The sequence below is a fragment of the Pseudonaja textilis genome, unplaced genomic scaffold (genome assembly GCF_049901715.1).
Source record: "Pseudonaja textilis isolate UNSWEBS1 unplaced genomic scaffold, rPseTex1.2 PTEXSCF26, whole genome shotgun sequence".
NCBI lineage: Eukaryota > Metazoa > Chordata > Lepidosauria > Squamata > Elapidae > Pseudonaja > Pseudonaja textilis.
In genome coordinates, this window is record NW_028262877.1 from 181,426 (window position 1) to 195,843 (window position 14,418).

Sequence of the window (14,418 nt, forward strand, 5' to 3'; positions counted from 1 at the left end):
TCGCTCCTACCTGTGGCTGTTTCAGTTGCTTGAGGCGATGGACATCTGAAATTTCAGAGGGGTCAGCTTCGCTCATCACCTCCTCTGAGTGGACGGTGGAAGTACCAGGCTTTGGTGCAGTGCCCTGAATCTCAGCTGCTGACTGGACGGATAGTTCAGCAGCTAGGGCTTCATCCACCGCTTGGGAAAGATTTAGATCTTTCCTGGCCAGCAGACGACGTTGGAGCCTCTGATCTCTTACCCCACAGACGAGTTGGTCGAGAAGCATGTCGTCTAAGTAATTCTTGAATTCGCATTGAAGAGCAGCTGTCCTCAGGGCGGCCATGTACTGGTTGATGGATTCTCCCTCGGCTTGCTTCCTCATCCTGAACGCGTAGCGTCTAGCAATCTGGGAAGGTTTTGGGGAGTAGTGGTTCGAGAGTGTTTCTTGTAGCTCACTCCATGGAACGTTCTTGATGTCACGTGGTGCAAAAAGTGCCGTGGCAGTGTCGAAAACTGCAGCCCCGCAGTAGCTAAGGAAGTACGATTTCTTCCTATGCTCTGCAGCGTCGGCTAACCCAATGGTGATATAATGGCTAAAGCAGTTTTTATAGGAGTCCCACATCTCCTCATTGGGTTTGAATGGTTGAAACGCCGGATTGGCGTTCATCTTGGGTCCTTCGGTGTCGACGGTAGACCCGGCTATCTCTCTGGTTGGTCGTGGCCCTGGGCTGCGCTATCGTGGTGCTGGCGGTTGCAGCTACAACGCCTTCGACTCGCTCTGTGACTCGGCCCTTGCAAGGGCGGCCTGCGTTGCGCTCTCTGCGCTCGTTGGCGGCGGCAGCTAACAGCGCCGTAACTGACTTCAGCTTAGTGATAACAGTTTGGATTTCGCGCTCTCTGGGGAGCGTTGGCGACTGTGGCTACAGTGCCGTACTTCGCTTGAGTAACTAATTCAAATGACAGCGGTTTGAATTTCGCGCCCTCTCGGGGGCGTGGGCGGCTGAGATTTCAGTGCCGTGACTTCAGCTCTTTCGCAGCGGATGAGCTTGAGCTTTCAGTGCGAAGTGGCTGCGGTTCAGCTCCGAGGCTTCGCTGGCCTGATTTTCAGCTTTTTTGAATTTGAGTGCTTCTGGCTAGCCTGCGGTCATATCCCATCCTCGTCGCCAGTGTTGTGGAGCGAAGGAATAGACGAGGCTTAGACCAGAGCATACAACTAACAGTCTTTATTCAGGGAATAAAGGGTTGTCGCGTCTGCTAGCTAACAAGGCAGACTGCAAGCGAACAACGGCTGGCTCTACTCGACAGCCGGCTTTTATAGCCGACTGTCAAATGGAGCCAACCAATGGGAGCTGCTGATGCTCCTGCTCAAACAGCGGACCTGGTTGGGAACTCCAACCAGTCCTAAAGACATAACACATACACCCCCTACTTTTGCTGCCCACAGTAAAGGAATGCAAAACACCTCCAGCTCTCTTTCCTCCCCCACAATTATCCCTCCCCCACGTTGCTAATGACAGCCGAAAGAATTAAGCCTAGCAGTAGAGAAGATATGGGAGAAATAAATGAGATAGATAGCAGTTAGGGTACCCGAAGAGATCTTGAGGCTGTTGCCGATTGTCATTAGAAGACAGGCAACACTAGAGTTAAATGGCATAGGTTAGAAGTGACACCAAACTCCATAGCTCTGGGTGACCTTCCCCAGCAATCTCTGAAGACAAGAGGCCATGTTGAAGGACAGCAGAAGTCAATTTCCTGAGTGTTGAACTCTCTTCCCCAGCATCACTTTCTGGACTTGCCTTGACAGGAAGGAAGGACCACAATCACAACAGAACAATGATCCCGGGGGTGTATGTGTAATTTTTACTAACATGTTTTATTCCAGCCTCTCCTCTGCAGATGGAGCCCGGAAAAAGTTGGATCCCAAGAGGAGAAGTTGCTTCTTGCTGTAATTATAACCATCTGGGGCTTTGAGACCTGTGATGCTATACCTCCAGTTTTTGACTTTGATGCAGGCATTAGACTGAAGCCACATGCAAAGGATCTTGTATCAGAAAAGGATAAATTCCTTGGGTGAAGCTCTCTGGGACCAAGTTTTGGGACAGGTGCAGGCTCTGCTCTTGATTGCACCTTTCTCTCCTTTGCAGATGAAACTGAGTGATTCTCTGCTTAGATCAGGAAAGCCACTGGCACTTCTCAGAGTCTTTGAATTTCTCCAACTGTTCCTGTTGTTTGTCTTAGAAACAGGAAATGGATTGATTAATGCCACGAATGATGGACCTCCTGCTTCTGCTTCTGCTGCTGCTGATGTCCCCATCAGTCTGTGGGAAGCTGAGAAGGAAATGCCCATTGAGTTTGGAGCACCACGGTGGGTTCAGTCGAAGGAGCTTTTACAGGCCTGGAGACCATCTCATTGGTGTGGTCAAATCTGAAACAAATGTGTCACCTATAATGTGAACTTTCAACAGTCCTCCTTCCATACCTTCTCCTTCTTCTTCGTAAGTCATGCAGGGTGATGGAGTTGCACTCCCTCCATATGCAATTCTCACACTCTTCTTTTCTTCTTATTTCACTTATTTTTGTACCTCAGGACCTGTCTAATTTCCTGAATGATTGTTATTTCCATGGTTTCCCTCTTTTGCCTTACTTTGTGGAAGAGAGTAAAATCCAAAGATGGAGTTTTATAGGGACCTGAATGAAATCCAGATGATTTTCCTTTCTCAGTTCATTCCTGAGTTCATCACTTGAATAATGACCTTTGTTTAAGTAGCAATTGAAACAATTGTAGTTGCCTCTCTCATTTGCATAATTGATCATTCGATTTGGATCAATGTTGGCCTAAGGCTTAGTAGGTTTGTGAAGGATTATATATTTTAAAAATATTTGTTGTTGCTATTGAATATAATAACATGAATATTGTTTTTACAATAGGGAGACTTCTACTCTAGTAAATACCCTAAGATCAATTTTTGTTGTTCAAACGGTCAGCAAGAATTCCCAGCTCCTGCACAATCTCACACTTGGTTACTACATCCATGACAACTATGGAAGCACCTTCCGCACTTCAGATGCCTTGCTGGACATTCTTTCCACTGGAGAAGCCAATGTCCCCAACTACGGCTGTGGGAGGAAGGAGAACCTCCTGGCTCTGATTGATGGAGCTGGCAGGGCCATCTCCATCCAGATGTCAACATTAGGAGGCACCTACAAAGTCCCACAGGTTTGTGTGTGTTTTTCTCTATCTAAGGTGAGCAGGGTGGTGGGGATAAACAACAGATCTAATATCTTAATAGAATTCAAGAACTGTTTTTCAGAATATTAGGGAACATAACAACTATGTCTTTAGCCTATTATGTTCATCTTCAAGTTCACCATTAAAGGCCTGAAGAGCCATAAGGTCCCTGTAGAGGATATTCTACTGAATATTCAACTATTGAAAAACTATCCATCTTTTGAGGTCCTCCATTACTATGTTCATTTTCACATATCAATAATATCTGCCTTATCCAATTGGAATCAAGTTGGCAAGAGTCCTGTCAATGTATAAAAAATTATTGAGATCACAGGATCTGAAGAGTATCTTTGGGGTGTGTTAAGTTTGAGCAATGAGAGGCTGAACCAGAGCATGAGTGCAACAGTACTTTATTTACAAATAAAGGGCTGACCGTGCTTGCCAAGCCTGGAACTGGCTCGCAGCAATCAGCAGCCAGTTGGACCCCGCAGCCTGCTTTTATAGCTGGCTGCTGGGGAGAACTGACCAATGGGAATGGGGGAATAACGCCCACACAAGTGAGTGGACCTGAGTGAGAACTCCTTGAGTCCTCAGGACATAACACCCTTCCCCCAGATGCGAACACGCATAGTCCTTGAGGTAGATGGGGGTTTGTGTTGCGCCCGGAGCGGCGCAACTCGGGAACATTGTCTGACTGTTCGGCATCAGTCTGTGACGGTTGAGCTGGCATAGTGTCGCCAACACTCTCTGACTGGCATCCTCGAAACCACCGGTTGGTTTCTGGAGTCAAACTCGTGGGTTGGATCCGGTTGATCAACTCTCTGGGCGCTGTTGTCCGGGTTTGGGCTGACCGGAACGACGCTGGCGCAGACTGGTCACTGGGTGCGATGTGGCTGGGTGGCGGATGGGACGGTTCCCTTCGACTGGAGACTCTGGATTCTTGTTTGCGAGGTTGCTGAGGCGCCTTCTGAGTTGGTCTATGTGTCTCCTCCAGACGCGACCATCCTCCAGCCTGACTCTATATGATCTCGGCCCGGTGACGGCGATGACCTCGCCCGAATCCAAAGTGGGTCCCCAGCGAAATTCTCTTGCTAATATCGGCTCCTGTAACATAAAATGTCTAACCCCCAAGTGGAAGCGAGGGAGAGTCAGGGCAGTATTGTGGGTGCAGTCTATCTAATACAGTCCTCAGGCGCCGGCCCATCAGAAGTTCCGCTGGGGACTTATTGGTGACTGCACAGGGGGTTGAGTGCTGGCTCATCAGGAACCGTGAGAGTTTGTGGTGCCAGTCATCTCTGCCAAACCTAGCGAGGGCCTCTTTGGTGGTCCTGACGGCCCTTTTCAGCCAACCCATTACTCGCAGGGTGAAATGGGGCTGTTGAAAATGTGGCGAATGCCTAGGTTGGCTGCAAAACGGCTGAATTCTACTGATGCGAACTGTGGGCCATTATCGGAGACCAAGGAGTCGGGTAGTCCATGGGTAACTAACAGGCGCGTAACACGCTGGTGATTGCTAGTGTGGTGGTCGGATAGCTGCGCCACGCCTATCCACTTGGAATAAGCGCCCACGACCACTAGGAACATCTTTCCATGCACGGGCCGGCCAGATCGATATGGATTCTAGACCAAGGGGCGCTGGCGCTCCCATCTGGTAGGGGTGGCGATGGGGGAGCAGGATGGGATTCCTGGCAAATGCTGCAGGAACTTACCCAATTGACAATGTCCTCGCTCTAGACCCGCCACCACACGTAGCTGCGTGCCAACGCCTTCATTCTCACAATGCCGGGTGTCCTCGTGCAACGCCCAGGACTCGGGTACGCAGCGAGGTCGGAATGATCACTCGAGTGCCCCACAGTAGACAACCCTGCAAACTGGACAGCTCCTGCATGCGAGTCTTAAAGGGTGCGAATTTGTTATCAACATTGCCTCCCGGCCACCCCCTCCTCACCCAGTCGAGCACCTGGGCGAGCGCTTGGTCTGCCTTGGTTTTGGCGGCGATGTCAAGGGCGGTGATGGGCAGGTCCAACTGGGTGATTTCAAAAATGGCATTGACAGGAGCTGGGTCTTCAGCCGGAGCGGTAAGGGGCAGCGACTGAGTGCGCCAGCGTGATAGAGTTTTGCCCGGGCGGTGGATAAGTTTGTATGAGTAGGCCGCTAGAAAAGCGTCCACCTTGTCATCCGAGGGGAGAGGACTTGAGGTGTCTGTTTGTCGCCGCCAGTAGGCCCAGGAGGGGCTTATGGTCGGTGACCAGTTCAAGAAGTGGCCAAAAAGGAATTCGTGAAACTTTTTCACGGCTGCAACAGCTGCTAGGGCTTCCTTGTCTATTTGGCTGTATTTCGCCTCCGTGGCCGAGAGCGCCCTGGAGAAAAAGGCGATGGGGGCCTCGGCGCCATTGGCGAGTCGGTGACTAAGGACCGCCCAATTCCAAAAGGGGATGCGTCTGCTGCCAGTACTAAAGGAAGGTTGGGGTCGAATTGGATGAGCACTGCCTCTGACGTAAGTAGTGATTTGACGGCGTTAAACGCCTGGTCTTCTTTGTGCCCCCAGTGCCACGGTGACTTTTTGTCTAGTAATCTGTGTAGGGGTTCGGCTACTGAGGCTTTATGGGGCAAAAAGGATGCATAAAAGTTTAGGAGTCCCAAGAAAGCTTGTAGCTCCGCTTTTGGAGGTCGGTGTGGAGCTTCGTGGATCGCCCTGACCTTGACTCCAGGGGGTGAATGCCAGAGGCGCCAATTTTATAACCCAGAAAGTCCACCTGTCTAGTGGCAATGGCGCATTTTTCTTTTTTTAACTTGAGGCCATGCTGTCTGAACCTCTCTAACACTGCTCGCACTCTCTGGAAGAGTTGGGGTCTGTCCCTGGCCGAGACCAAGATGTCGTCAAGTAGGGTACTACACCAGGGAGGCCCTGTAAAATCCGGCCCATGAGGGATTGAAAATACCCGGGCAACACTTACGCCAAATTGGAGACGCTTGCATCGAAGGCACCCCTGTGAGTGACGATGGTCTGAAGTTCCGCTTGTTTGGTTATCAACAGGGAACTGTTGATATGCTTGAGACATGTCCAATTTAGCAAAAATACTGCCCGGTTCGAATGTGTGCAATAAGTGCTGAATGACGGGCACGGGATAGGCGCTAACTTGTAAATATTTATTGATTGTTGTCTTGTAGTCCGAGCAAATTCTCAGGCTACCATCTTTTTGAGGGGTGTGACAATGGGCGCCTCCCACTTGGCGAAATCTGTTGGCTCAATGACCCCTTGTTTTAGTAGTTTATCCAATTCAGCGCCTAGTTTTGGTCTAATAGCAAATGGAACTCTACGTGGTTTTAATCTGATTGGGACTGCCTGGGGGTCAACGGTGAACGAGATGGGGTTCCATTATAACACCCCAGCTCCTCGCTGAACACATCTGCGTAGTCAGCTAATAAGGAGTCAGTGTCTGAGGTTGAGACAGCATGGACTCCTGTTAACCCTAGGCCGAGGTGGGGAAACCAATCGAGCCCCAATAAGGTGGGTAGATTGCCGTTAACTACCACTAGAGGTAGGTGGCCTTTAAAAGCTCTAAAACTGACAAAGAACTTGCCTCTGCCGATCACGGGAATGGCCTTCCCTGGTAGTCCTTCAGACCGAACTGGCATCTCTGAAGCCGGGTAGTAGATAGGCTGGGGTGGAGTCTCTTGAGGGTGTTCCACGAGATTATTGAGAGCGCTGACCCTGTGTCAACCTCCATGTGGCACGGTTTACCTTCTAGGGAAACGGAGAGAGAAATTTTACTAACAGAGTGGCAAGTACGCCTGGCAAGGCGGTGCGCATGCGACAGTTTAATACTTGCCTCTGTGGTCCCGAGTGCGAGGACGGGGTCTTTGTGCAGCGCTTGGGGGCTTGGCAGACTCTCGCAATGTGCCCTCTTATGGCAGTTGTTGCAAACGGCTCCTTTAAACTTGCAGGTGGCCCTTTGATGTGATCCCCACAGGCTAGGCACAGGGTGATGTGCTTGGGTGGACCGGTGTATTCTTGTTTGGCCCCTACCTGCGACCGTCTGTCATTGGTGAGGCGATGGACATCGCTCATCGTGTGGCCTTCCTCCGCTTCCACCTCTTCGGAATGGACTGGGAACGCTGCTAGCTTGGCGCTTGGGCCCTGAATTTCGGTGGCTGAGTTCGTAGCTAGCTCGGCTGCTAGGGCCTCTCTACGCTGCGCGAGGTTGAGGTCTTTTTAGCTAGCAGTCGCCTGTAGGTTGAGATCCTTGACCCCACAAACCAATTGATCGAGGAGCATGTCCTCCAGGTATGTTCCAAACCCGCAGTGCAGGGCTGCTGTTCTGAGGGCGGCCATATATTGGCTGATGGTCTCCTTACTTGATTGCTTCCTCATTCGGAACGTGAACCTCCTGCGATTTGTGAAGGCCTGGGAGCGTAGTGGTTTGTGAGGATCTCAAGCAACTCTGACCACGGAACGTTTTTAATTCTCTCGGCGCCACGAGTGCTGCAGCGGTATCAGTAAACGGTGGCTCCGCAGTAGATTAGGAAATAGGATTTTTTCCGATGCTCTCCCGCATCCGACAGGCCGACCGCATCGATGTAATGATTGAAACGGTTCTTATACGATTCCCACTTCTCTTCGCCTGGTTTAAACGCCGGGAATACTGGATTGGAACTCATGGTGCTGGAACGGCTGGGCTACCATGGGAGAAATCTCTCTGGGACTACGAACGCCGTGAGTTACTAGTGATATCAGCTCTGGAGAGGTTTTTTGCTACCCTCTCTTCTCTCTCTGGTTACCACGTTGGCTGCTAGCCGTTGGAGGTGTCTTGATTCGCGCCAAAAAGTGGGCGTTAGTGACTCTCACAGCGCTGTGCTGTGATTTACTGGCCCGAAATTCAAATGACACCGCTTGAATTTCGCGCCAAATGCAGAGCGGCTGCTGCTCGCAGCGCTTCACTTTCCCCGTAGCGAGGCTAACAAGCTGCCACAGACGCTTAACTATTTGACTCAGACCGCTTTCTGGCTGCGGATCTGCGCTTGCTCTTTTTGATCGCTGTTCGCTAGCTGACCGCTCTCTGGCTGCGGATCAGCTTTTGTTGCCAGCCGATCGCTCTCTGGGCTGTAGATCGTGGCTAGTGACTCAGCGGTTGCAAGGTGCTTCTGGTAGCCATCCCATCCTCGTCGCCAGTGTTAAGTTTGAGCAATGAGAGGCTGAACCAGAGCATGAGTGCAACAGTACTTTATTTACAAATAAAGGGCTGACCGTTTCAAGCCTGGAACTGGCTCGCAGCAATCAGCAGCAGTTGGACCCCGCAGCCTGCTTTTATAGCTGGCTGCTGGGGAGAACTGACCAATGGGAATGGGGGAATAACGCCCACACAAGTGAGTGGACCTGAGTGAGAACTCCTTGAGTCCTCAGGACATAACAGGGTGGATAAAAGGATTTCAGCTCTTGCCCTCAGAAATACAGTAAGTTATGAATTTATAACATTTCTACTTTGTATAAATTCAGGGTATATAATTATTGGTTTAAAATTAAAGAGTCCCAAAACAGGCAAAATTTCAATTAAAGACTTATTGGATTGTACAACTGACAATTTGTGTTAGGAGTTGCGGTCTCTTAGTCTCTTGTACATCTGGAGAAGAAGCTGAAAAATTGTTCCACAAAGAATTTGGGATATAGAAGCTGAGAAAGAGGTTTCAGTACTCAGAAATAGCACATAAAACTGCCCTATATCTTACATCCAAACATTGTATCTGACATCTGCTCATTTGAATCTAATAGTTGGAATTGTAGGAGTGACAGGGAAATTTACATTGCATTTTAATTGTTTTTTATTTAATATGATTTTGCATTCCATTTTCATAGACAATCTTGTTAAATATTTAACTGTCTTAAATATTTAATCCATGACTAAGGAACAAACTGTTCTGATTTGTTCATCAGAACAAAATTGGGTTTGTCAATAACTAATATTTTGGAATTGATCTAGACCACATTATAACACAGCATTCTTCATTACTTTTTCAGATCACTGCTCTAATTCCTTCAGAGGCTCTGAGTGATAAAAGGAGATTCCCCTTTTTCCACCAGATGCTCCCCAAAGAAGGATTCCAATACCCAGCAATCATCCAGCTGCTCCTCCATTTCAGATGGACCCTGATTGGCCTCTTTGCTTCAGACACAGAGAATGGAGAGAATTTCATGAGGATTTTCCTTCCGATGCTTGTCAGGAATGGAATTTGTGTGGTTATATCACAACGATTTTCAAAAACTACACAAACAGCCCCCCTCAGGGCGGCCCTTTCTAACTGGAGACAAATCAACGTCTTTGTTCACTTTATGGAATTTATTCCAATCTGGGAGAGAATTATTCCTTTCCATGAAGCACTTATGCATTTGCCAGGACCCATTGAAGGGAAAGTCTGGATCCTCACAAGTTTTTCAGCGTATCCAGTAAGGAAGCACAGACTTCTCAAACACATCCATAGTATTTGGAACTTTGGTTATCTGACTAAAATAAGGCCAACGGATGCTGCCTTTGCACCTTATTTCTTTGTGGAAGATCAGTTTCAAGATCTTTATTTCCGCTGTTCCCTTTCCAAGCACGTCTTTTCTGTCAAAGGCCGCAGAAGATGCACCCAGAAAGCCCCACTGGAGACCCAGAAAAAAAGGAACAGGAAACGGATCATAAATGATGGTCATCACTACAGCTTCATTCAGACTCTGTCACAGGCTATGAATGCTGCCTATTCCTCCAGATCGAGGAGGGGGAGGAAGGAGGGAGAAAAGAGGTTGGGGGCTCCGAGGCTGCAGCCATGGCAGGTATGGGGGGTCCCAATAGGGATCCATTCATCTGAGATCCTTTGGAGAAGGAACCCAAAGGAGAAGGAGGGGAACATCTCAACCTTCTTGTGCTGCAAAAGGTCAAGAGATTTGCACCATCTAATTGCTCCTGTCTGATGCTCCAGAATAACAGGGAGCAGATTTGAAGTTTCTGTCTAGCCTCTGTTGGAAGAAATCTCCTTCTGGGTTCAGGTCCAAGTGGGGAAGAAAGACGCTGGAAACATGGTGACTGCTTGGAAGATGGTTTAATGGTGGACAGGAGCACATGCCTTGGTTGAGGAAAGAAGGGCTGAGATGCTGAGAGTGCAACTGTTTGATGCCCTCTGTTGGGATTTGAATTGGAGCTTGTATTCTGATTGGTTGTCAGACTCCCATGGGGCCATGCAGGGCCAACTCTGTAGTCTGTCCTGAGTCCCAGGCTTGGTTGAGCCTGGCTGGATGATGGTGATGGCTTTGGGCAATTCCTATATAGCTTCACTTGGAGTAGATCTTTGTTATGTAAAATAGAGTGGCCTAGGCCAGAGTAATGGTCCATTAGCAAAGTGGGAGGAGGGGGGCTGAGTTTCAGGCTCTCTGAGTTTTTACTTTTCTTTTTAGGGGAAATATATTCTCCCTTTTTAGTATATCCTAAAATATTTCATTTTCCTAGGAATGAGAAGGGTTTTAACTCCCAACACCTCTTTCCGTCTTTGGAAGAGTGTTGAATCCTCCCTTGTCCAACTGAGAGATTTTGTAAGTTGGAGAAGCTGCTCTCATAATCTCCTCCTTGTCTTCTCTCAAGACTCAGTTTCAGGTTGCAGTCAAATACGATTTTGAGATTGTTTTCTTAAACATGTATTTATTTACAAATAACTCAAGATGGCAAATGCCTCCAACACAGCTTCCTCCTTCATCCAGTCCACTTCTAGTACAGTCAGAGACCAGCATTACAATTAATAATAATAATAATGGAGAAAAATAAAAATAAACGACAGTCAATGGGCAGTTAGAGTCTGCCTAATGCTGAGTCATGTGCGAATATGTGGCAATATAAATGTCCTAAATAAATAAATACATAATTTTGTGTTACGGCAGAACAGAATTTGGCCCCATTCAGAGAAACTCCTTCCTACTGATCTGATAACTGCAGTTGCACATAAAAGAGTTCCGTATTTCCCGGATATTTTATTAGGAGAGGCGTCACAAAGTGAATCCCTGAGTCCTGATAGGAGATGCTGCATAGCAGGCTGTGAACTCACTGGTGGGATTCAAATTTTTTTACTACTGGTTCTGTGGGCATGGCTTGAATTTGTGGGCGTGGCTTGGTGGTCACATGACCTGATGGGCGTGGCTTGGTGGTCATGTGACTGAGTGGGCTTGGCCAGGTGGCCATGTGACTGGCAAACGAAATACAATTGGTCCTCGCTTAATGGCTGGTTGGTTGGCAAGTGTTCTAATTTATGACTGATCTCCCCAGAGCTGCTTGACCTGTTTTTGGAGTTTTTACAACCATAAACACACAAACATACTCAGACTTTCTAACCCTGCTATTCTTTGATTGTGTAAGGGTCTCCTGCTGGAGCAGGGGGTTGGACTAGATGACCTCTGAGATCCATTGCAGGCCAGCGCTAGATTGCTATGCTGCTTTAAAGAGTCTTCTGAAACCAGGATTTGTATCCTTCCTTCCTCTCCTTTTTTTCTCCCTCCCTCCCTCCCTCCTTCCATGTATTTATCTATCCATCCATATATCTCATTCACTTTCTCCATTCTCCCTCTCTTTCTTTCTCTCTTTCTCTCCCTCTTTCTTTCTTGCTCTTTCTTTCTTTCTTCTCTTGCCCCCCCCTCTCTCTTTCTCTGTCTCACACATACACACACAGACACAGAGAGTGGGGGAGAGAGAGGGGAAGATAGGGACCTGGACTCTTTGCTATCCCCCACCGTCCCCCTTCCCTTCTCAGGCCAGGTGAGGGAGGGGAAGGTGAGGGCAGGGCCAGCCGCTTCAGGCAAGGTGAAGAGGCATCGACCAAGCTCAGGAGAGTAGAAACCTGGGAATGGCGGCTGTCGGCTCAGCCGGCCCAAGAGGCTCCTGCAGGCATATCGTCACAAGAGGGTGAGAAGCCCCGGGACATCCGCCCACTCCCCTGCTGGCTGGCCGGGCCGGGCTGGACTGGAGGAGGCGCATCCACTGGGAGAAGGAAGAAAATGTGCTCCGGGAGGGAGGATGGACAGGCGGATGTCCCAGGGCTGCTGCACATGTGCACTGCATCAGTAGCACACCCACGGCTGCACATAGTGCGCATGTGCAACAGCCCTGGGACATCTGCCCGATCTGCACCAGAGCCACCACATGGTAGGGAAAGCTAAGAGAGCGACAGGGACAAGCAGGCGACCCGGTTAAGGGGTGTGGCCAACCAGGGGTGACCACCGGTTCACCTGAACCGATGAGAACAGGTTGAATACCGCCTCTGCGTGAGCTGCAGTTTGAGTGGCTCCTTGTCCACACGGCCTCAGTCTCAGCTCAGGCGCTCTTTCTTTGTATCGACCCCCTGAAACGGCTCTGGGAACTCCGTTGCAGCTCTCGGAGGTTAATTCCCTTTGGACTTTTGGCAGGGTTATTCGATATAAATATCTCGTTGCTCTAAAGGCTGCTCAAATAAACATTCTTGGGAAGAGCAGCCCCATCTTGTTGGATTTCCAGATCTTCGAGGCCTTGTTTGAGTTCACTAAGTGCACTAACTCATCCCCCATCCTTAAAAGCCCTTCCCTGCAGAAGCCACGGGGGCTGAGTACCAATGAGTAGTTGTGTGTTCATTTTCCCCACAACAACAACCCTGTGAATTGAGTTGGGCTGAGAGACTGGCCCCAAATCCCCAGCCTACTTCATGACCAAGGTGGGACTTGAACTCACAGCCTCTTGGTTTCTACTTCGGAGGCTTCACCAGTAGAGCAAACTGGCTCCCTTATATACTTATCAACCTTGGCACAATCCTTCATCCAGTGCATCATTAATGTTCTTATATGAGACACTATAATTTATCAAATCCTAAAACCCAGATAGTTTTCTATTGCTTTTTAGTCATACATTTGTTTCTAGGAGAAAATCAGAAATATTTTCTGGAAAGTTGGTAATGTTTAAATAACATAAAAGTACATTTGCCTGAGAATTGTTATAAATCTTGTATAATAGCAATTTATCAACCCTATTATATTAATGACAACATAGAAAAATTGATGACTTAATGACAAAATGTTGTATCTTCCCATTTTCATGACAAAGATTGAAAGAAACTAAAGATTATTTGAGTACCATTTTAAAATCAGTTTTTATCCACTTAATTATCATACCATCCACCCCTCACTTAACTGGGTTTCTGATCAAATCACAAAAGTGTTTGTTACTCTTTCCTGAGATCGAGTTATATCAGCAGTATTTCCACAATGTATTTATGAAATGAAATAATATGTGAGGATGACCTGCATAGAGCGCATAAATTATATCCCCCCCTTTCCCACAATCCATTTAGAAAGGGCCGTGTGTTATGTCTTTGGGACTGGTTGGAGTCCCCAACCAGGTCCGCTGTTTGAGCGGGAGCACCAGCCTCTCCCATTGGCTGGCACCGTTTGACAGCCGGCTATAAAAGGCGGCTGTCGAGCAGTGCCAGCCCCGTTGCCGCCAGCTAGCCTGCCTAGCGAGAAGGCAGACGCGGCAACCCTTTATTCACTGCAATAAAGCCTTTTTACGTTTCACTCTGGTTTAGCCTCGTTCCTTCCGCCGCTCCACAACACTGGCGACGAGGATGGGATGTGATCAGAGGCTTCCAGTAGTGCGATTCCAAAGAGCTGAAGCCACAAAGAGCGAGCCACGGGCGCTGAAGCCGCCGATGCTCACAAAGAGCGCGAAATTCAAAAAGCCTTTGAGGTTTTTGAGCTGTAGTCACTAGAGCGAAGTCATGGGCGCTGAAGCCACAGCCGCCGGCGCTCACAAAGGGCGCGAAATTCAAAAAGCCTCCGTAGCCGGAGAGACTGACACCGCCTGATAGCGCAGCCGCAAGCGCTCTTCTAAGAGCGCGAATTTTGAATCAAGACTGAAGGGGACGAGCCTACCATTTCCAAAATGAATGCCAATCTGACATTCCCACCATTCAAGCCAGCCGAGGAAACGTGGGACTCATACAAAAACCGTTTCAGCTACTTCCTCGATGCTATCGGTTTAGCAGATGCTGCTGAGCACAGGAAAAAATCCTACTTCCTCAGCTACTGTGGGGCTGCGGTTTTTGACACCGCTACAGCACTAGTCGCCCCTCGTGCTATCAGGAGCATACCCTGGGATGAACTCCAAGAGATCCTCTCCAACCACTACTCACCTAAACCATCCCAGATAGCCAGGAGATATGCT

At 48.6% G+C, this 14,418-nt stretch overlaps 2 protein-coding genes across 4 annotated transcripts in view; one reads left to right on the forward strand and one right to left on the reverse strand.

Annotated features, from left to right (window-relative positions):
• LOC148123655 (vomeronasal type-2 receptor 26-like) overlaps window positions 1-14,418 on the reverse strand; it is a 247,112-nt gene that overhangs the window by 178,990 nt on the left and 53,704 nt on the right. The gene's annotated exons all lie outside the window — the stretch shown is intronic.
• Window positions 1,646-12,723, forward strand: LOC148123662 (vomeronasal type-2 receptor 26-like). Of its 3 annotated transcripts, none has more exons than XM_087919114.1 (4): window positions 1,646-2,084; window positions 2,221-2,395; window positions 2,968-3,199; window positions 9,228-12,723. In XM_087919114.1, the coding sequence occupies exons 2-4, from the start codon at window positions 2,322-2,324 to the stop codon at window positions 10,158-10,160; spliced, it is 1,239 nt and encodes a 412-aa protein (XP_087775240.1). In that variant the 5' UTR covers window positions 1,646-2,084; window positions 2,221-2,321; the 3' UTR covers window positions 10,161-12,723. The 3 variants fall into 3 exon arrangements, with proteins under 3 accessions (XP_087775240.1, XP_087775241.1, XP_087775242.1); XM_087919115.1 differs by having other exon boundaries at window positions 2,227-2,395; XM_087919116.1 differs by lacking the exons at window positions 2,221-2,395; window positions 2,968-3,199.

What these genes read in the sequence shown, in the direction of transcription:
- LOC148123662 (XM_087919114.1), top strand. Translation starts at nt 2,322, where the DNA reads ATGCCCATTGAGTTTGGAGCACCACGGTGGGTTCAGTCGAAGGAGCTT. An exon ending in GCCTGGAGACCATCTCATTG is followed by an intron (nt 2,396 to 2,967) that starts GTGTGGTCAAAT and finishes TCAAACGGTCAG; the next exon opens with CAAGAATTCCCAGCTCCTGC. An exon ending in GCACCTACAAAGTCCCACAG is followed by an intron (nt 3,200 to 9,227) that starts GTTTGTGTGTGT and finishes TTACTTTTTCAG; the next exon opens with ATCACTGCTCTAATTCCTTC.